A 21,342-nucleotide genomic window follows, 5' to 3' on the forward strand; every position below is an offset into this window, starting at 1 on the left:
TTATAGATGCAAGTAAACCTTTTATTTTTCAGGATTTTGTTACAAACTTTATTACAAACACAAAAACTTATTTTGCAAACACTCATCTTAGAATTTAAATTGGGTGTTGCTCCCTCCACCACACCAAGTCCGTACACCTCCTCATTATTTTCTTTTATTCCAAAAATATCATACACTTCCCCATGTTGCAACCCTAGGTTTTGAAAGCTGATATGAAACAATGGTGCAAAAATACCTTACCGCAGCGTCTCAATCTGATAATAAATCCATCTATGTCTGAAGATTCAAACTAAGTAAAATGAATGTGACTCAATATAAAGTCTAAAAGCATACGTAAAATGAATATCATACTTTAGGTAGCTACTAGCATTTGCAACTGTAACAATCCAAATCCCATTAGTATATATGTATATACGTCAAATGAGTCATGTTGTAATATAAATTAAACTAATTAAACTTGTCACTAATATATTTGTTTTCTGTTTTAATAATCTCTTCTTCGTGCTCTGGTAAACCAGCTTACCACCGGAGGTCTTAACGATCCTGTGCTGGTTAGATTTTGTGGATTTTGTTGCATAACTGTGACGCTTGCGGTAGGTGAGACGCTGTACCATTGTTTCTGATCATCTTTCAAAACCTAGAGTTACTACATGAGGAGAGGTGTAGGGACTTGAGGTGGTGGAGGGAGCAACACCCATTTAAATTCTACATACTCCAATGTAAGAAAAAAAGGACGAGTGCTTCATCCTACTCCTCCAACATCTCATCCTGCACCTCCAAAAATTCCATTTTTAACCTTCTGACATCCTGCACCTCCAATTTTTAACTTTCTTCTCTTTCTTATTAAAGATATTTTAATAACTATCTTTTTATTTTCTTCTCTTTTTTATTAAAGACACTCTACACCACCTTAAAATTAATTCTAATTTAATTTAAAATTTAAATATTATTTAATATAATTTTATATTTTAATAATTATTAAAATATGATTTATATTATAATAATAGCTATATTAAAAAAATAAAAATAAAATAATAAAAAAAAATAAAAATAAAAATAAAATAATAATAATAATATAAATTTTGAATTAATATATTCAAATATATTAAATTATATTAAAATATTAAAATAAATTAAACAATTATTAAATTGTAAATAAAAACAAAAATTTTTAAAAATTTGTTATCGAAAATCAGTTTTGTTTTTTATTTAAAATTTAATCAATATTTAATTTAATTAAAGTTATAGCATTATTTGTTATATTTTTATATTTTAGTAATTATTAAAATATGATTTATATTTTTATAATAGTTTTATTAAAAAATAAAAATAATAATAACTAAAATAAGAGTAAAAGTAATAAAAGTAAAAATTATATTAAAAATCAAATTTAATATATTTAAATATATTAAATTATATCAAAATATTAAATTAAATTAAATAATTATTAAAATCAAGTAAAATTTTAGAAACGATAGTCGGATATTGATGTCCGATAAATTTATAACCGGATATGGATATTCGATAAATAAATTTTTCTAAAATTTTGATTTTTATTTTCATTTTAATAATTATTTAATTTAGTTTAATATTTTAATATAATTTAATATATTTAAATATATTAAATGTGATTTTTAATATTATTTTAGTTATTTTTATTTTTAATTTTTAATAAAACTATATAAAAATATAAATTATATTTTAATAATTATTAAAATATAAAAATATAATAAATAATGCTATAATATTTAGTTAAAATAAATATTGATTAAATTTTAAATAAAAAACAAAACTGATTTTCGATAACAAATTTTTAAAAATTTTTGTTTTTATTTACAATTTAATAATTGTTTAATTTATTTTAATATTTTAATATAATTTAATATATTTGAATATATTAAGTCAAATTTTATATTATTATTATTATTTTATTTTTATTTTTATTTTAATTATTTTATTTTTATTTTTTTAATATAGTTATTATTATAATATAAATCATATTTTAATAATTATTAAAATATAAAATTATATTAAATAATATTTAAATTTTAAATTAAATTAGAATTATTATTAAGGTGGTGTAGAGTGTCTTTAATAGAAAAAGAGAAGAAAATAAAATTTCTTTAATTAGAAAGAGAAGAAAGTTAAAAATGAAATTTTTAAAAAGGTTGAAGGTGCAAGATGTCATAAGGTTAAAAATGAATTTTTAGAGATGTTGGAGGTGTAGGATGAAACACTCAAAAAGCACAGTTTAGTGAAAGTTCGTATATAAGCCCAGTGGGCTGCTAAAAGGGCCTGAATCTGAATTTCGTTTTACACTTCGCTGGCCCGGGGTACAAAACCCTAGTTACCAGTTTGTGCCCTCGCAGCTTCATAGTTGCAGGTTTCAGTTACGATCTCGTAGAGCATAGCATAACATTCTACTATGGCTGTGAGTACCTTCTTATTCCCTCTCTCGTTCATCATCTTCCATGCATTTCATTAACATAACCCGCATCTCCATAACGGAGCGTTTCCGATTTTACCTCTGCTTCTGGCACTAAGCCAATGTTGTTTGAGTATAGAAGATCACAGTGTGTGATTGACTGTGCCTTATTTTCTAATTTGTTTAAGTTTCATTTTTACTTCGTGTTTTGCAGACTGTACCAGTTAATCCCAAGCCTTTCTTGAATAATTTGACTGGGAAGCCAGTAATTGTGAAACTCAAATGGGGAATGGAGTACAAGGGTATGTTGCTTTGTTAAGGATCATTTTCTCTACTGTTATTTCACTGCTAAACGCTTCGTTTCAGTGTGTATTCCTTAGGCCGTCAGATACTGCATGGATTTCATTTTGTTTATCATGTCTTCTATGTTTTTTTTTCCAGGGTATCTGGTTTCTGTTGATTCGTATATGAACTTGCAGGTATATATTTAAGTTAAATTCCGAGGTTTTTGTTCCCGTAAAATAATCATATTTTCAGCCTCTTGTCTTAGTTGATATATTTTTTTTAATCTCTTAATATCTGAATTTCTCTATAGCTGGCAAACACTGAGGAGTACATTGAGGGACAGTTTACTGGAAATTTGGGAGAAATTTTAATCAGGTAAATTCCCATTAACTATTCTTTATGCCTAGTGGTTTTTGTGTTTTGCTATTGCATAAGGGTTTGTTAGACCCCCTTCGATTTTGTTCATGGAATTGAGAATGTGAAATTGTGGTAACATGTCATGTTAGACTATAGAGGTCCTCAAGTCATGAGAATTGAAAGCTAACAACAAAACATTTCTTCCCTGCAGTTCACTTTTATAATGTGCTGCATAAAATTATTTTTTGTCTTTGTCGTCTTTCTTTATCCTGTATTACGCATCTCATATGATGGTATTAATATATATGGTGGAAGTATAAAGATTTTTCAATAGCATACTATAGAGGTGTAGTTGCTCTGATCACCATATGCACTGCCGTCGTGTTACATTTCACTCTATCAGCCAAAGTTACAGCATTTTGTATTGTACTGATGGTGTTAATGATCCCGTGAATGGCCTTCTATGTTAACGTGTTAGAGGGGTATTTTATGGAGGTATTTTTAATTATTTTTTTGGGTACTAAAATGATTTCAGCTTATTGAATTTTCTTTCAAAGTTTATACCTATACCTCACTTGTCTCCTCTTCTACCTTGCGACTATTGCACAAACCCAGTGCAACTCTATGACAATTAGAGGTGTCATTTGAGCCCTTGATTCATAGGCTGGCCCTGGCTCCCTTTGAAACTAAACCCTATATTTTAGCCCACTCAACGGGGGGCTTTTCTAAAGTCCCATCCCCTTAAACCCCATGTAAAGTGGGTTGGGATAGAGATAGGTTGGGATAGAGTTAGGATGGGGCTGACCCTAAAACTAAATTCGTTATCTCTCTTTTGCTTCTTGTCGATCATGACTCACTTCTTGTCGATCATAACTCACTCCTTCTCGATCACAGCCCACTTCTTCTCGATCATAACTCACTGGTCCAAGTTTCATCGTGCTCTCTCTTCCAGGACAAAATGTATTTCTTTTTTGTCAATTGATTAACTAATACAATGTGATATTCATATGACTATGCTTAATTAGATTCATATAGGTTCGTATCACTCTGTATATTCTTAAACAAATTTTAAGAAAGTATTTCAAAATGTTTTTAGTACTACTAAATGTAATAATTAGACCTCCAAAACACAATGTTTATAGTTTTAATTAAAAAATATTTATATGGAAACTAATAATATGTTGATATAATGAAATTATTGATTGACATTACTCAATCATATCATCAATTAACATATTCAAACTAAGATAAAGTAATAAAAAAAATATAGCAACGCCAACAAATATATTTAAATGTAATAAACTAAAAAATATATATATTTTGTAATCAATATAACATTTGAGTCTAACCGAAACAATAATTTTAACTTTTAAATATAATTAATTTTTTTCTAATATGTTATTATAATAAATACTCCAATTCATCCATGAAAGACACTTACACTCACTAATAGGTCCTCACTATAATTTTCATGTAAATAAATATAAGTATTTATGTATCAAATGTAAAAAGTATATGAATTTGCTTATCAAATATCAAATACGCATAAATTACTTACATTATAAATTTTTTAAATATTTATTTTTATGAAGAATTTAATTAGCGATTTGATATTTACTACATGCAAGGTGATTTTTTTTTTCCATTTATATCCTTTTCTTTCTTTCATCTTTATTTTTTTTCAAAATTATTGTATCTTAGGACACATCCATAACAAAGTAAGGGCCAACTCTTGTTCATCAACTCATTAAGCACAAGTGTTGTCTTTGGTGCGCCAACAACATTACCCTAGCAACAAGTTAACCTTGTTATCTTAATGTTCATTCAATTTGAACGGCTTCATTCCGAACAGAGCAACATTTGTAGGTCGCTCTTGTGGGTGAAGCAGTTACATGCATTCCTTTTGAAGGTGTCGTGGCTTCAGGATTAGGACTAGACCCTGTTTGTTGCAGTGCCCTTGTGACTGTTTATTCAAAACTTGGTGAATCTGAGTAGATTTGTGAGCAATACAGAAAGGCGTGTTTGGAAGTTTATTTTTTGGTTGGCTTTATAGTATTAGTGGGAGGGTTGTTGCCATTAGGCTCATTTTTTTGTTAGTGGCCTGTGATTGCTTAAAATTATCTATAGGAGTCTCTTGATTGATTAGCTTAGTTCTGCTGAAACTTTACTTGATAGAATGCTCTCTTTATAAATTGCATGAGGCACAAAATCTTTTTGTTTTTTAATGTTCAAAGATATCAGTAATCATAACTGCTTAGTTCCATTGAGTAAGGAAAATAATTATATCTCAAACATATTTGATGATTCGTTGCAGCTTTAGTTGTTTATTTTCTCTTGTCCTTCTGAAGGACTACTATTTGAGTTATTAATATGTTTTCTAAATGTTTACAAGAACAATGAGGCTAAATTGGAAAGCAGTGGATAAATCTTGTCTATGCTGTTTCTCTATTACACTTAATCTCAGTTAGTCTTGGTTTTTGTTAAATATACAAACTGTAATGATAATAGTTTATTATTATATGTTTTTCATGGTAAAAGAAAAGGCCCTGGTCCTAATCCATAGGGTCTTGTGGATATTTTCGTCCTATGAGTTTTTTCAATAACGACTTTTTAGTTTTTTGGACTTTTTTGGTCGCAATCTATGTGGGTCAAGGCCAAGTTGTATGAGATGGACCAAATTACTGACAATCACTGTGTGACCCTCTGGTAACTCTCTTAGGCAATCAATGCCGCAGTTTGCTAGTTTTTTTTTAATCTTCCATGTTTCATTCTCATATTTTCTGTTATTTCTTGTAAACTTGTTCTTTTATTCTTATCAATCTTCGATTTTGCTCTTAATGCTCTCTTTGTTCCATCAATCTTCGGTTTTGCTCTTAATGTTCTTTGTCCCATCAAAATTTGTTCTCTTTGTCTCTTAATGTTTATTTCTTGTAAACTTTCTCTTATTTCATTGTTTGTATTTGTAGATGTAACAATGTTCTCTACTTTCGAGGAGTGCCAGAGGATGAAGAAATCGAAGATGCAGCAGAAGACTAGACTGATAGAAATACTAATTGTGATGAGAAACAGAACTAACATTCACCTGCTTTTGTATCTTCGGTGTATGTTTTTGTAGTTATGTTTTTAAATCAATGATGATGCCCTCGTGAATATTGGGGTGCTTTATGTGCAAGTTGTTAGCAATCCTTTAGGTGATTCTACATCAATCGGTTACTGCTCCATGCTTTTCATCCTATTAAAATACGAGTAAGGACTGGGCTTATATTTTATAGAATCATTCAGCCCATTATTCTTATTATTATTATTATAGAAAAATCTGACATTGTTTGTTGACTGGCATTAAGGGAGTTCATACATAATACATTATCACCAGGCACATCTATATAACCCAGATACAATATAATAATAAGTCAAAGTGAATTACAGTATTTATGGTGGTAAAATCACGAATTTTCAAATTTTAAGATGATGTCATCTGTGTTCCTAAGATGTAACTGGATTTGATTTTGTTCTCTGAAATTACAATATAATATTATGTAGTTCTTAAATTTAGAGCCTCTTTCATTATGGTTCTCGAACTAAAGTCTAAGTATAAATACATTGATCAATTACATTTTTTCTTTTGAATGGAAAAATCGGGCATCATAAATTCATACTAATACCAATCACTTCCCTTTTTCTCCTGAAAGCAAAATTGAATCTCATTGTAGAAGTGTTTATTAGCCGAAAAAATTTATGACAACTGAAAATATTAATTTCAAAAACCACATGAACGGAAAAAACTAAACTGATAAAAAAAAAACCCTTGAAAAATCGGATTGTTTTAATTGAATTAAACCAGATTTGATGTAAGAAACTGACTCCATTTACAATCAACTTTTTTATTTATAAGACTTGAATAAGTTTTGGATGATCAAATTTTATTGTAAGTATGTGATATTTTTTTCTTAAAATCGTGTTCATATAAATTAATAAATTTCCTTTTGTTTAAGTTTAATATTAAATTTCTTTCATTGTTAATATTAGCATTATATATCATTAAAGAATGCAAAAACGTATTGATTATGACAAACAAATATTAAAAAGACAAAAAAAAATTAAACATGTTTTAAAGATTAATGCTACTCAATTGAAAAAAAAAATGAATGGTAACTTAACAAAAAAAAAGTGGTCCAAAATGTAACTTGAAACTTATTTAAGTGTAATTACATTCATAAATTTATTACAACAACTTAAAGAAAAATCTTACTGTGAAACTTAACCCCTTGACCTTTATTTAAAATTGACAAAAAAAATTCATTCCTCCTATTAAACTTACACAGATCTTTAATGATATATTGATAATTTTTGTATCATTTGTCCATTTATAATATTAGAGTCTTGAATAAATAAATCTATAATATTTTTCTCTCTTAAAACATATTTTTTTATCCCCATCTACGATATAATAAAAAAAATCTAATTAATAATATTGAAATACAAAATAATAAATAATTAAATTAAATTAAGTGGGTTGGTGAGCCAACCTGGCTCACCACGAATTCAACCCGAATGAGCCAGGTTCTAAGTGAGCTAGGTTGAAAACTAATCCGCATAAAAAAATTACATTTTTTCAAACTCAATCCGACTCAAATCCGTGGTGGACTGGATCGACTCACGAGTTAAACCCATTTTGACTAATTATATTAGGGTGTTGCTCCCTCCACCACCACCACTTCTCCCTCCACCTCCTCAACCTTCTGCAAAAAAAAAAATTAATTACAAAAATAACTTTTTTTACTTTTAACCCTATTTATTTACTTTAAACTCAAATCATATCTTTCTATCCATTTTTACTTTTCACTCAGCCCCACCTGCCAACTCTTCTTCTCTCTCTCTTTCCAGATTTCCACCTCCAACTCCACCACATCCGTTTGTTTTAATTACAAAAATATTAATATAATAAAATTATATATTTCATATAATTAAAGTAATAAATAATTTTTTATATAATTATAAAATTGTTAAAGAATACAAAAACATTAAAACAAAAAACTAATTATATATAAATGCAAAATACAAAAAAAATATAAATATAAACTAATAACAATAAAGATCTTCAAAAATACATTATTAAAATACATCAAAAATATATTAAAAAATAATCCATCAAAACATATAAATTACATTATTAAAATATCTCCAAAATTAATATAAAAAAATAAACTAATAAAAATAAATTGAAAAATAAACATGTAACTTTAAACGTCAACGGATGTCAACATCCGTTTAAGGCAAAACGGATATCAACATCCGTTTTCCCTTAAACGGAGGTTGACATCTGCTGAGGGATGCTCACATCCGTTTAAAGATTATACGTTTATTGTTTTAGGATTTATTACGCATCTTCACGACGAATCCTTCAAGCACCACCACACACCGATCTTGGCACGGCTGATCAATTGCTTCCACCACCACTTGCAATCTCTCACTAAGCACATCAGCTAATGAAAGTTCACCACACTCTGAGACCACAATTCTATCACAATTAAAGAATAAGAGGAAGAAGTGGAACGTGAAAAAGAGGAAGAAGAGCACAATGAAACAATGAGGGGACGAACGATAAAGAGAAAGAAGAGTTGTCGCTGCATACATGTAGAAGATTGGAGTGGGTAGAAGTTAAAAAATATTAACCCTAAAATTTTACTAAAGGTAAAATAGTAATAGGAAAATAAAGAGAGGGGAATGAGGTGGTGGTGGAGGGAGTAACACCCATTATATTAGTGTATATTGGTATTAGACTAGTTTCTTTTGAAGATGTTATATTTATAAGTTTTGAATTTTTATTCTCTTGTATATATACTCTATTTCTCTAAGTGTATAAATGATACGTATTTATCTACATTTTTTTTTTATATATTTCACGGATTCTTTTTATAGATATTGCAGGTTTTGCAATAAATAGAAAAAGGAAACATTAAAAGCTAATTGTTAAAATAAGTTTTTAACAATATTTATATTGTGCTAAATTGATTTACAAGTTTCCTCTTATACGATTGTTTTGAATCCAGTTTTTATAAACTTTTCTTACACTACAATTAATCGAATACATTATGTATTAAATTTATCAAAGTTTATTCACTTTTATTTTATTAAATAAATATCAATCATAATTCTTCGAAAGAATCAATATTTTTTCTTATTTATTTTGTAATTTTAATTTTAAAAAATTGTCTGGTATTTTATGTATTGACAACGTATTCATTATATCCACTCAAAATAAATTATATTAATATTTATATTCGTAACACTTGAGTGTAATGTATTCATCGAAATGTTAGATTATTTAATTTAATTGTTTCCATAAATAATATTCAACGTCATTTACATGTACACCGAAAAAAGTTATTTAGAGTCAAACATGGTATTACTCAATGTTTTTGTGTGAAAGAAGAAAATTAGAAAGTCGGGTGAATTGATGATAAATAATAGAGATGTTTAATAATAATAAAAAGACTATTACTTATTGATAATTAACCTATCTACGTCTGCATAAGAAACGAAAAGTTTTTAATGTTTGGTAATTGTGGCTTAATTGGTTTTGTATGAAAATTTATCAAAGAGGCGAATAATAGTTTAGCAGAAAAATCCGATAAATCATGGTTAGGTGAAGATTAAGACCAATAACAACTTCCTAATGTGGACTTTCACGTCTCTCAACAAAGAAGCGTAATATATATATATATATATATATATATATATATATATATATATATATATATATATATATATATATATATATATAAAGGAATGGACACACAGTTTGTGTTGTGTGGGTGAAATTTTGTATGAAAAAATTACAATAATAATAATAGTAATATATTAAGTTTAATTATAAAAATAAGGTTTAATATCCTATTTTGTCCCAGTTTCACTCAAAAATGTCAAATTAGTTCATTCTTTAAAAAATGCGTCATTTACGTCCTCACTTAATAAAATTTGCATCAATGAAATCCCTTCCGTTAAATCCGTACAAACGACGTTAATAAGAGAGAAAAATAATTAATGCCGTTTGTACGGATTTAACGGAAGGGATTTCATTGATGCAAATTTTATTAAGTGAGGACGTAATTAACGCATTTTTTAAAGAATGGACTAATTTGACATTTTCGAACGAAACTGGAGACAAAATAGAGTATTAAGCCTAAAAATAAAATACTAATTTACCATTTTAATCTATTAAAATATTTTTTTATTTTATTATATTTATAAAATCTCTCACAAACTTTAATAAAGTTGACAAACTTTAATAAAGTTGACAAACTCTACTTTTAATTCAATTCATTGAACATTTTCTCAAATTCATGGTTACAAATAAACGCACTTTAAAGTTGGGTAGCCACATGCTTCATGCATCACAAAATCTCTACCAACTTCCCCAGCTTTTCATACATTACAATAATGTGATGTGATATCATCTCTCATATCTTAATTAATGATATTTTAAACTTTAAAAAGTAATAATTAAATAAAATTAAAAAAAAAACTCCTAAAATTTGTATCGTCATAAATATTCGAAAACGTGTTGGTATCTAATATACCGAAAACAGTTTAAGATTATATAAAATACCACCGATCTCGATTAAACTTACAAAACGAAGCTTTTTGTCTTAAACATGAGCCAAGATCTCTTAAAATTAATTTTAAACTGGTTAATAATAATAAACAAATTAAAATAAAACTTCTATACTCTCAAGAATGTTATATAAAAAAAGATATGTTTATATATTTTAAATGAAATAATGTTCATAATTTTATATTTTACCAAATCCATAGAAATATAAGTTATTATTCAATTTGTAACCTCATTAGTTATAAATAGGAAGTAGGTCTAAACACTTGATATGACCAAATTTAGTGGACAATCCCAATCTTTCATTTCAAATACGGTGTTCTTTAATTTAGTTACAAAAACAAAATTGAATTAAATTCACAATAAATGTTATTTTGATTTGATGGAACAAAACAGGACAAAGTATTTTATTTTGTATAACTACATAATTGTATACAAAACAGTTACCAGCTCTATTTATAAGAATCAAAGTGTTATTTGCTTTAGAACGATGTAAAAAATCTTTGTGCAATTATATTTTTATATAAGAAAAATATTTATTCATTGATTTTTTTTCCTAAGTAAATAGGCAATACAAGATTAATTAACTGTTATTTTATGGTAAAAGAGGATTTTTCTTTCATAAAATGTTTTCTTAACAATTTTTTTTTCACAATTTATTTACAGCACTCCGTTTCAAATATCTTTTCAAAAATAAATTTAAACAGATAAATAAAGTAATAATATATAATTTATTATTAAAAAATTGTTATATAAAATTATTAACTTATCAAAAAGAAAATTTAGCATTACGTGCATTGCTGTCATGGCGAGGGACATATCTATGCAACATTTAATATTTGTACTGTTATCTCTCTCACATGCTACAACTACTTAACATTATTGTGTTTCTTCTCTTCATATTAACAAGGAAAAAACTATATAGCATTGATGGATAGAAGCATGATGAGATAGAGTTGAAATTTGTTATGAATTTTTTTAACTAAATTAAATATGGTTCATTGCTTATGTTCCATCACTGCATCAACTGCACCATTAATTCTGATCATTATTGGTGTGGAACCTAACAATCACAAATTGTTTCTCCACTACTTTTGGTTGGTTTGTTACTGTGAGTTGGTTTACTAAATATAATTTTAAATAAATAAAAGTAAAAAAAATATATATAAATAGGATATAATTATTTATTTTCTATTTTATTATAATTTTATCTCACTCGTAAAGTTAAAATCATGATATTTTGTTGTGACATCATATTACACATACAAAAAGATATTATGGTAAGAATAAAATTTAGTTACTCAAACTGTGTAGCACAATAAGTTGTTAGTTCTAGGAAATTTTATGTATATAAAGAATAAATATTGTTAACGTAAGGTTTGAGATTTAAAGACATTTAGTAACAGGATAAGATTTCTAAAAATAAGAAAAGCATATATCTGTTTATAGGCATACTATTAAAGGAGTTAATTATTACATATATTCTTTATCAATTTTGTTAGATGGGTGGGTGAATGATATAATGAATTAATATATGATAGTGGAAAAATTATATATGTGGATATGTGATTATGCATTGCAAGAACTTTTGTAGCATCTTGTATAGATATTGGTATGTTTTGTTATGTATAGTTTAATATTAGTATTTAGTAGGTCGATATGACTCAAAATATGGCATATCATTTAAGTGACGCTCAAATGGCATGCACTATTTATTATCGCTCGAACGACAATGTGAAATCTCAAAGGATAGGTTGTATATATTAAATAATGTTCAATACTATTCATGACTTATTAATGGATTATTTTATAACAATTTAATACTGTAGTATGAATAAATATAATGCTAAACATCGGTGAGAGATAATATTTGAAAAAGAATAAAATTGAGTGATGGGAATATTTTATTCTTTAATGGATATCGAAATTTCACTTCTTTAACATTGTAACTTCTATTAATATGATTTGTTGGAGTCAAATTTTAATTTTAATCAGAGAAAATTCATAAACGTAATCATTATGTAGTATTCAGTTTTAATATTTTTTATTTAATATTAGATATGTTAAAATAATTTTGAATCCGTGATTTATTCTGATTTATCAAGGTTTGAGTGGGATTGGTTTACATAATGTTTAGTTTTTTTTAAGGTTAAAATTCTTATTTGGTTATTGTATTTATTTCAATTACTTAATTTATTTTTTTATTTTATTTTGATTCAATTAAGTTTTAATTTTTTAAAAATAATTTAATTAGTTTTTTATGGTTAAATTAACGTTAATTTTGTTTTCGCACATGTTATGTGTTAATATTTTAATTTTTTTATTTTTTAAACTTTTTAAATTTTTTTAAAGATTTTTGTCAGGTGTCAAAATTGTTATGTAATGTCATGTCACACTATAGTTTTAAAATAAATAAAATTGGAACTTAAATAAGTTTAAGTCAAGTTAAAGGTTGGTTAACCCATAATTCATCTTTATCATTTTTCACAAGTTTTTTTTTTATAATTATTTAATATTTATAGTTTTGTGGTGCAACAATTTTTTTAAAATACTAAAATGATGTTCAAATGTTTGAACAGTTTAAGTATTTAATTTATAAGTTTACACTTTAATTTTTCAAATAAATTTATACTAGATGACAAAAGAAAAAAAAAACAAGAAAAATATGGAAGAACACAATTTATGGAAAATAAGTGAATACTTTAATTTTAATAATGAGTTTAGCCAACATACTTTGATTGTAATATAATAAAAATATAAAGAATTTGAAAGAACAGACATGTTTCAGTGGATCAATGCAATTACTCACCAACTTATGGTGATCAAATTACAAATTTTTTAGCTTAAACAAAAATAAATTTAAACTCACTCGTTTTTACTCCATTCACAGGGAGTCAATAAGTAAGATTGACTCACTTGAACTCCATAATTCCATATAAATAAAGTAAGAAAACACGTATCCTATTCCATATTACATTTTAATGAAAAGAATGACTTTTAGATTATATAATATAAAAGTCACTCTCGGATTATTACCTTTTAGATTATATAACCTGAATTTTTCCTTACGTAGAAAGTAATTCTTTCATAATTCATGAGTAAAAAACAAGCACATTTTAAAATACACAATTCAAAAACTTTTTTTCATGCAAAAAAAATTATTTCTAAGTTATGCAATTCGTAGTACCTTTTTATGTAAAAAAACAAATTTTAGATTATGTAATTCAGAAGTTAAAAGGACCAAATTACTCAATCCCAAAATTACATTTTAATATATAAAACAATTAATTTTAATGAAATAAAAAAGTATAAGCCTTTGTTCGTTTGAACAGATTATACTGTTCAAACGGGTTTGAGAGCGAAGAAATGAAACGCGACCGTGTTCGTTTCTGCTGATTTGCGAGGATGGATTATAGTGGATTTGCGAGATACGTCTGTATATGGTCACTCGCATATATGCGACGATTTGCGCTGATTGTGAATAAAATTTCAGTTTTGCCCTTAACACATTTGATTCCAGATGTGATCACAGACGCTGTGTCCAATTACAGTTATTAGAAAAAATATTGAATCAGTTTATTCGATTACGGGACTGCGTAATCGGTTACACTGCAACTACAAATATATATGAATGGTGGATGGTGTATTCGATTACTGATTCTGTAATCGGTTACGCGTGAATATATAATTTGGATTTTTGTGTGAATCTATGCTCCATCTTTCTCTGTTCTCTTACCTAATAATAAATCAATCAATGAATTTAATTCTCTTTTCTTTTTCTACAAATCGATCGCTTTCGTCTGAGGAAAAACTGAAAAAATACTCCAATAAGTTTGTTCCTTCTTCTATGCTTTCGATTTTTATTTTTAAGCAAAATTGCAACAATATTTGTTTCTTTTTTGGTCCGTTTCAACCACTAAACTTTGAACAAAAAACAACATTTATTTGTCTCTTTTGTTTCCAAGAAGATTGAAATGTTTTGTAAATTAATTTTGGAGTTTTTCCAATGCATTTTAAAAAGAGAAAATAATTTTTTTTAAGTTTCTGTTTTTTCTCTTATTTTTTTTCTTTTTATTTCTTTTTCGCTTACCAGTGACAAAAAATAATACTGAATTAGTCGTATAAACTTTATCCAATTAGATTAATTTTGCGCAAAAAAGGGTTTTAATTTCATTTAAAAAAAAGTATGTGTTTTCATTTGAACAAGTCAGCTGGTTAATCTAATTACTGTTAGTCAAATTTAATAATTACTTACTTTCAGAAACTAATCTTTTTGTTTACCCACGTGATGAAACATTTTAAACATTAATTTTAACAATTATTCATAATTTTTTCCTCTTCCTAAACATTTTTACAATTAAATATAACATTACAAAATAACATTTTATAATACTTTTATAACTAGGGGCAATCTGGTCATCTTCATTTTCTACCAATTAAACTAATTTTTAAAATCTATCACATCAATCAAATCCTACACTAATTCTCACAAACTTTACTTCCAAATCCACTCTCAATTACCCACAAATCCACTCAAAAAAACAACAAAAAAATTATCTTCAAATCTACACAAATCCATTCAAATCATCTCTCCCAAATCATCTCCCCCAAATCACTATAACCGAACACAGCCTAAGAGTTCCAAAAGAAATCAAGAAATCCTGAATTCGGAAATGAAAACTGAGAAGGGTCCAATTCTGAATTATGAGATATTGCTTTTTGGGACATTTAAAACTAATAACAGTTGCACAAAATAATTTCTTTACCTCCAAACATTTTGATAGTTCATACGATACAATACAAGGAATTGTCTGCGTCTGAGAACCTTTCTTTCAGGTTCATCATACATTACAAGAAAGCTAGAGTGAACACTTAATTCATAGTCTACTACTATAAACAGTATATAAATTACAGGAACCAAAAAGAATCCATTAGAAAAATATAATAAAAAAAAGAATTGTAGGAAATGTTGTGGTAGCAACAGGGACCCCCTCAATTTTGAGGGCATTAATGAAAGCTGGCGCAAATAAGGCCCTTTCAATAATATCTTATAGCCACAACTCTACGTTTACGCAATTTTTTATTATTATCTTTGTCGCCCCACGGCTTGCATTCAGATATCGTGATCACCATACATCGCGCAAATACCTGCCAGTTGTTTGTAGATTCTTTACCATGCTCTCGGCCTGGGAACTATCCAGAGAACCCTGATATCCAAGAAAACTTGATTAGGACACAGAATCGTCGGTATCTTATGGAAAAGCAAAATTCATTATATTCACACAAGACAATCCCGCCCTCCCGGAAGAGACAATCTCTAAAAGATACATAATATCTAATGCTCTAGGTAACAAAGATATTTGGTATTATGTCCACCGCTTCAAACCCAATAAAAAATAAATAGCCACTTGTAGAAGCAGCTATATAGAAGACACCAAATTCGCAATCACCAATGGCATCAATTTAATGGAATTCAAGACTTCTGAATATCAAAAAATGTACCTGCTCTTGCAAAATGGTGTGCAGGGCGCGGTGCACATCCCTAGCCATGCCCTTGGCATCACCGCACACATATATGTAAGCTCCCTGAGATACCATACTCCAAATTTCCGAAGCCTGGCACATGAACCGTTGAGTAAGAGAAGGCACACATCTTTGGTTCGTAATTAATTAATCGTTCAAGAGAAAAGTACCTTTTCCATCATTTTATGTTGCACATATTCCTTGGTGGGTCCCTCCCGTGAGAAGGCAACAATGAGTTCAGAAAGTGCGCCAGTATTAATGAACCGATTCAACTCGTCTTCATAGATGTAGTCCTTTAATAAGATTATTAAAAAAATATTGGTAAGATGATCTAAATTATATTTAACTCATAAATATGCATGATAGATAACATAACATAACTCACCATTTTACTGTTCCTGCACCCAAAGAATAAAACAGAGGGGCCAAGTTCAGCTCCTTCTTCTTTCAGAGCTAATCTTTCCTGAGGTGCATATAAAAAACCAACTAAATAATTGGAATAGATAGATGGGTGGAAAAAAGAATTAGGAGGTAAAATGTCAAGCAGATTATGTACCTGCAGGAAACCCCTGAAAGGAGCCAATCCGGTGCCAGGACCAATCATGATTATAGGCACTTTATTATCAGCAGGTAGTCTAAAGTTGGACGTCCTAACAAAGATAGGAGCCCAACTGCAGTCCGTGCTTTTCTCTAATGGCACAGAATTCTGGACATCAAACCAAGTGGTAAGTTTTTTTTTTTTTTTTTTAAATGGAGAAATAAACACTAAATTAATCACAGAAACAAACAGTCGCCAATCTTAAATAGTTTAACCATAATCTATGAAACAAATACAAGTACCTTCATCCACGTAGAACACACTCCTTTGTGAATCCTTCCGGTGGGCATTTTATCACATACTAATGCACAAGTAACATGAATTCTGTTTGGCGCCATTCTGTTAACAATTACAGCAAACAGCCAAACGTAAGTACGAGAACAAAAGTTTCTATGGTATCCTGACTGAGGAAGTAAAGAGAATAGAAAACTACATTGGCAGTTTTGAGACCAATGAAAACAGGCGCAGACTTAATGTAAGGGAATATCAGGATTAAAATGGTTGGCTAAGAAATCAAGACACCACAAGACATTCCAAAATTGGTAGCTAAACATCCTCACAGGACACATACATGCCTACACATGTAGAGACAGTAATACAATGCAATGAAAATAAATTAACCTTGGAGATGAGGAGATTGAATAAAATCTTGGCTGCAGACGAGGAGCAACTGCCGCAAAAAAGACACCAATTGGAGGTTTGGCTGATGGAAATTCAGCCATGACCTCAAGGAGACTTCTCTGAGAGGCAATCACCCACTCTGAATATTCATCCTACAAAAGCAGAAAAAATTAATATACAAATGAGAAACATAAGTAGAAATAGTTACTTTAAATCCCCAAGGTATAAAATAAAAAAATATATATATTAAACCTTTCCGGCAGGTGAGGCAAGATGCCTTAGACGATCAGCTTCAGATGAATCAGATGCATGAGCAGCCAAGGCAAGCAAGACAGACTGGAAAATACATTCAAAGAATTATTAACTGTTAGATAAAGTGAATTTCTCGAGAAGATAAAGAGATATGGTTGAAATTAAGGGTGTATCAAACCCAAAACAAGTACCTTTTTGGGTGAACTCAAAACATCCGCATATCGTGCAATTGCAGTTCTTAGAGTACAAGGTGGGAATGGAGGCGGCAAGGAGCTTCCGCTAAGTGGTTTCCCATCTTCACCATCAGCATGGATAGAGAAATATGTATCTGGTGACAAACCTATTAACCTTAATGCCTCTTCAACAGTTTCAGACAAATTCTCACAGTAAACACCAACATGGTCCCCTGTTTCATATCTGTGTAATGAAACAGGCATAAGAACATGGAAAATGTAGGAAATTATATAAACAAGTGTGTATCACCGCAGGTTTATTCTCACAAGCAAATACTTACGCAACTCCAGTTCCTGAAATCTCAAATTCCAAATGAGTACAAGATCGATCAGATGCAGGAGTGTGAAGCTCCTTACGCACAGCCACATTTGCTCTGCACACGCATAGGAATTTATGTCAGTTAGATTATAGTAAGGCCTAACTTGTTTGCAACTGAATAACTATCTTAATAATGTACCTGACTGGATGTTGAGCATCCACAACAGCGTGACCATTTACATTATGCCACTTCTTTTCATCAACAGACACTTCCAATGGATCATGAATAACAACCCGGTACTCCAAAACAGCAGCAGTATAAGGCGTAGAGACAGTTGTATCATCCTCATCTCTAAGCAGTTCGTCCAATGCTGGCCACAGTTCTTCTTTCCTGCAATAGTAGTCATATTTAGGGGAGGAGAAAGACTATAAAAATAGGTTCGTGCACCAATATATTCAAGTCAACTTGATTATTTCAATACCATGCAGTAAAGTCATCCTCAATACATTGATCATCGTCTCCAAGACCCACTCGCAAAAGACGATTCCCACCTTCAATGGCAAAAGACAGGTCAGATCATATATGCATTGTAAGAAGTAGAATAAAAGTAAATAACATAAATTTGACAACTATAATATAATTAAGCTAGTAATGCATGAACTTTTCTGTGTAGAGTATTTATTTAAATGACAACCCAAGCAGAAATCAAATTCATTAACAAAGTTACCCCACTTATGTTACAACACTTCTTTTGGTGCGTTAATTTAATTACCATTGAATCTGGAGAATGAACACAAAGGTATTTATCAACCAACAAAGTTTAATTATTAACGGAATTCTTATTAAGTATAAAGATTTGGGATTGCAATCCCTCGTCAAGTTTGATGATCACGTGAAGAGAAAAAAGTAGAGAAAATAAAGTGTGTTAGGATTGCGGAGCCCTATAATTTAATACACCTATTACGTCTGAATATCTTCAAAAATAATTCACCAGTGAGATCTTCATGTGAGATCCAGATCCAAGAGCAATATTCATATAAAAATAAGGCAAGGAGAGAGATTGCGCTATGCCCATGCAATTACAGTGTTAACTTTTTAAGAATTTCAACCTTTGGAAAACGATTACACAGAAGCGCAGAATACGAAATTGTTGAAAACCATGTGTATTTATAAAGAATTTTTTTTCTACTATTTAAAACGTCAATCGCCAACAACAGTGATTGTACAGCTTTACCAATCAAATTTAAATCTGCCAATTGACATGGAAATTCATCGAGGACTGATCGAGATAAAGAGGAATGAAGAGTATACCTTGCTCAGCAAACAATTCATCCACTTCTATAGCCACCTGCGTTAAATTCCCACAGCAACCAGCAACTCCGTGGTTAAAATCAAATTGAAACCTCAGAAAAAAAAAAGTGTAGCAATTAAGTGCAAACCTTGTTAAAATGCTCATACTGCCTGTTTCCGAGGCCAAACACACCATAGTGAAGATTCTTAAGCCATCCTTCTCCTTTCTCACCCCCCTAATCAGAGTGACACTCAAAGTCAAAACATAATCCCATGATTTTACTCAACAATAATGCCACCGGAGTCAGTATCAAACTCACCTCCATAAACCATTTATAAAACCTTGCCGCATTATCAGTAGGCTCACCATCGCCATATCTACAACGACACCACAACATAATAAATTTCAAACTACACTGCGGAGAGAGAGACGAACAGAAACAAATCATAAACAAATAAATTTTTAAAAAATGGCAAAAATACTCACGTGGCTAAAAAGAAAAGAACGTGCGTTTCCTTCTTGAACCTTGCCTCGTACTCTTCGTCATCGGCCGCGTAATCATCCTGCTCGGAAAAATCCACAACGCGTAAGCATAAAACGGTGGTAAGAAACAAAACGGAAATAGAAGAACAGTGACAGTAATAATGGTACCAAATCGATGACTCTGAAAGTGGCCTTCTCGTATCGCGCTTTAGCCTCTTCCGCTACGGCCTGTTGTAACGCGAAATTCAATTTCGAGTGAGGTTCAGAAGAGACAGAGACCATTAATCAATTAAGTAATTGATTGATTGATTAATTAATAAGTTAACGAGTTTTGAGATGGATAGATTGAGAGATTACCTTGGCGAAGCCTTCGGCGGTGCCGGTCTGAGTGCCAAAGAAGATGGTGACCTTCTTGGTACCGTCGTCGAGCTCAATCTCAGGAAGCTTCTCGATGACGCGCTTGGGAGGCTCGAGAGGCTTGGGCTTGGGGGCGGAAGATCTCCGCCATACGAAGACGACGACGCAGCCGATGAGTACGGCGATGGAGGTGGTGAGGATCATGACGAACTGGCGGTTCTCAAGAAAGACGGTGGCAGCGGAGGCGTTGGTTGAGGAGATGTTGGAGGGGTCGAGCGTGCCCTTGATCATGGCGGACATGAGATCCAGAGGGGAAATCTTCATGGAGCTTGAATCTTCCATGGCGATGGCAAGGTGGATGAATGTGTTGAAGTAATTGAGCGAAGGAAGGAAGAAAGAGTATGGTGAGTCTCTCGTCTCGGAAGTTGGTGCGTTGAATGCAAAGTAGTTGGGAGTTGAGAGAGAGACTCTGAAGAAGAAAATGCGTGGCTGAGGGGGTTATATTGTTGGGAGGGAAACAACAACAACAACGACGCCCACCAACCCAGACCGGTCAAATCCACCTACCACACTTCCCCTTAACCTTAACCCTGGTTAATCATAATGCTCCCTTTCTATTTTCCATTTTTCTTTTCTCACTGTTCCTTTCATAAATTTTTATTTTAACGCATTACATTATCACCAACAAAAATTCACTACAATTCGCTAATGTCTGTAATTACCACTTTCTTCCATAACATTGACTCTAATTTTTCTGATTTAATTATACAATTTATCATACTTAAGAGATTACTAATAACAATAAATTTATACTTTCTAAATAATTTTTATCATATAATTCTTCTCTCTTCTGATTATATATACTTTAGTCTATAAATAATTTATTTAAGAAACGTAATAAATTTAGTTCTTTAAAAAGTAAACACTGTTTCTAATATGAATCCTGTAAATAAGAAATAGATGATAATATTTTCTATGACTTTTAATGAAATTAAAGTAATAGTTGGACCTTTGACTTTGTTATATTTTTTCTATTAATTTTATA

General features: G+C 29.8%; 2 protein-coding genes across 2 annotated transcripts; one reads left to right on the forward strand and one right to left on the reverse strand.

The window, feature by feature from the left end:
• The first annotated feature begins 2,288 nt into the window (after positions 1 to 2,288).
• Positions 2,289 to 6,406, forward strand: LOC124827494 (putative small nuclear ribonucleoprotein F). Its single transcript, XM_047300560.2, has 5 exons — positions 2,289 to 2,431; positions 2,640 to 2,727; positions 2,867 to 2,904; positions 3,021 to 3,085; positions 6,034 to 6,406. Exons 1-5 carry the CDS (start codon positions 2,426 to 2,428, stop codon positions 6,101 to 6,103), a joined length of 267 nt encoding a protein of 88 aa, XP_047156516.2. The 5' UTR covers positions 2,289 to 2,425; the 3' UTR covers positions 6,104 to 6,406.
• A 9,017-nt stretch (positions 6,407 to 15,423) lies between these two features.
• Positions 15,424 to 20,775, reverse strand: ATR2 (P450 reductase 2). Its single transcript, XM_047300559.2, has 18 exons — positions 20,298 to 20,775; positions 20,109 to 20,168; positions 19,944 to 20,020; positions 19,777 to 19,834; positions 19,606 to 19,692; positions 19,478 to 19,514; positions 18,648 to 18,717; positions 18,365 to 18,556; positions 18,188 to 18,280; positions 17,865 to 18,090; positions 17,674 to 17,757; positions 17,422 to 17,573; positions 17,043 to 17,139; positions 16,759 to 16,908; positions 16,588 to 16,665; positions 16,373 to 16,495; positions 16,182 to 16,295; positions 15,424 to 15,886 (listed from the first exon to the last, which is right to left on the reverse strand). The coding sequence occupies exons 1-18, from the start codon at positions 20,637 to 20,639 to the stop codon at positions 15,806 to 15,808; spliced, it is 2,121 nt and encodes a 706-aa protein (XP_047156515.1). The 5' UTR covers positions 20,640 to 20,775; the 3' UTR covers positions 15,424 to 15,805.
• Between the last annotated feature and the right edge of the window lie 567 nt (positions 20,776 to 21,342).

This window comes from Vigna umbellata, chromosome 1, assembly GCF_029865625.1.
Source record: "Vigna umbellata cultivar VRB3 chromosome 1, Vumbellata_1.0, whole genome shotgun sequence".
In the NCBI taxonomy this organism is placed as follows: domain Eukaryota; kingdom Viridiplantae; phylum Streptophyta; class Magnoliopsida; order Fabales; family Fabaceae; genus Vigna; species Vigna umbellata.

Excerpts from the sequence above, each read along its gene's own strand:
- LOC124827494 (XM_047300560.2), top strand. Across the intron at positions 2,905-3,020 it reads ATTCGTATATGAACTTGCAG|CTGGCAAACACTGAGGAGTA; the intron begins GTATATATTTAA and ends ATTTCTCTATAG. Across the intron at positions 3,086-6,033 it reads TTGGGAGAAATTTTAATCAG|ATGTAACAATGTTCTCTACT; the intron begins GTAAATTCCCAT and ends TTGTATTTGTAG.
- ATR2 (XM_047300559.2), bottom strand. The coding sequence starts at position 20,639 with ATGGAAGATTCAAGCTCCATGAAGATTTCCCCTCTGGATCTCATGTCC. Across the intron at positions 17,758-17,864 it reads TTTTGAGTTCACCCAAAAAG|TCTGTCTTGCTTGCCTTGGC; the intron begins GTACTTGTTTTG and ends TGTATTTTCCAG. Across the intron at positions 16,666-16,758 it reads CTTTCAGGGGTTTCCTGCAG|GAAAGATTAGCTCTGAAAGA; the intron begins GTACATAATCTG and ends TATGCACCTCAG.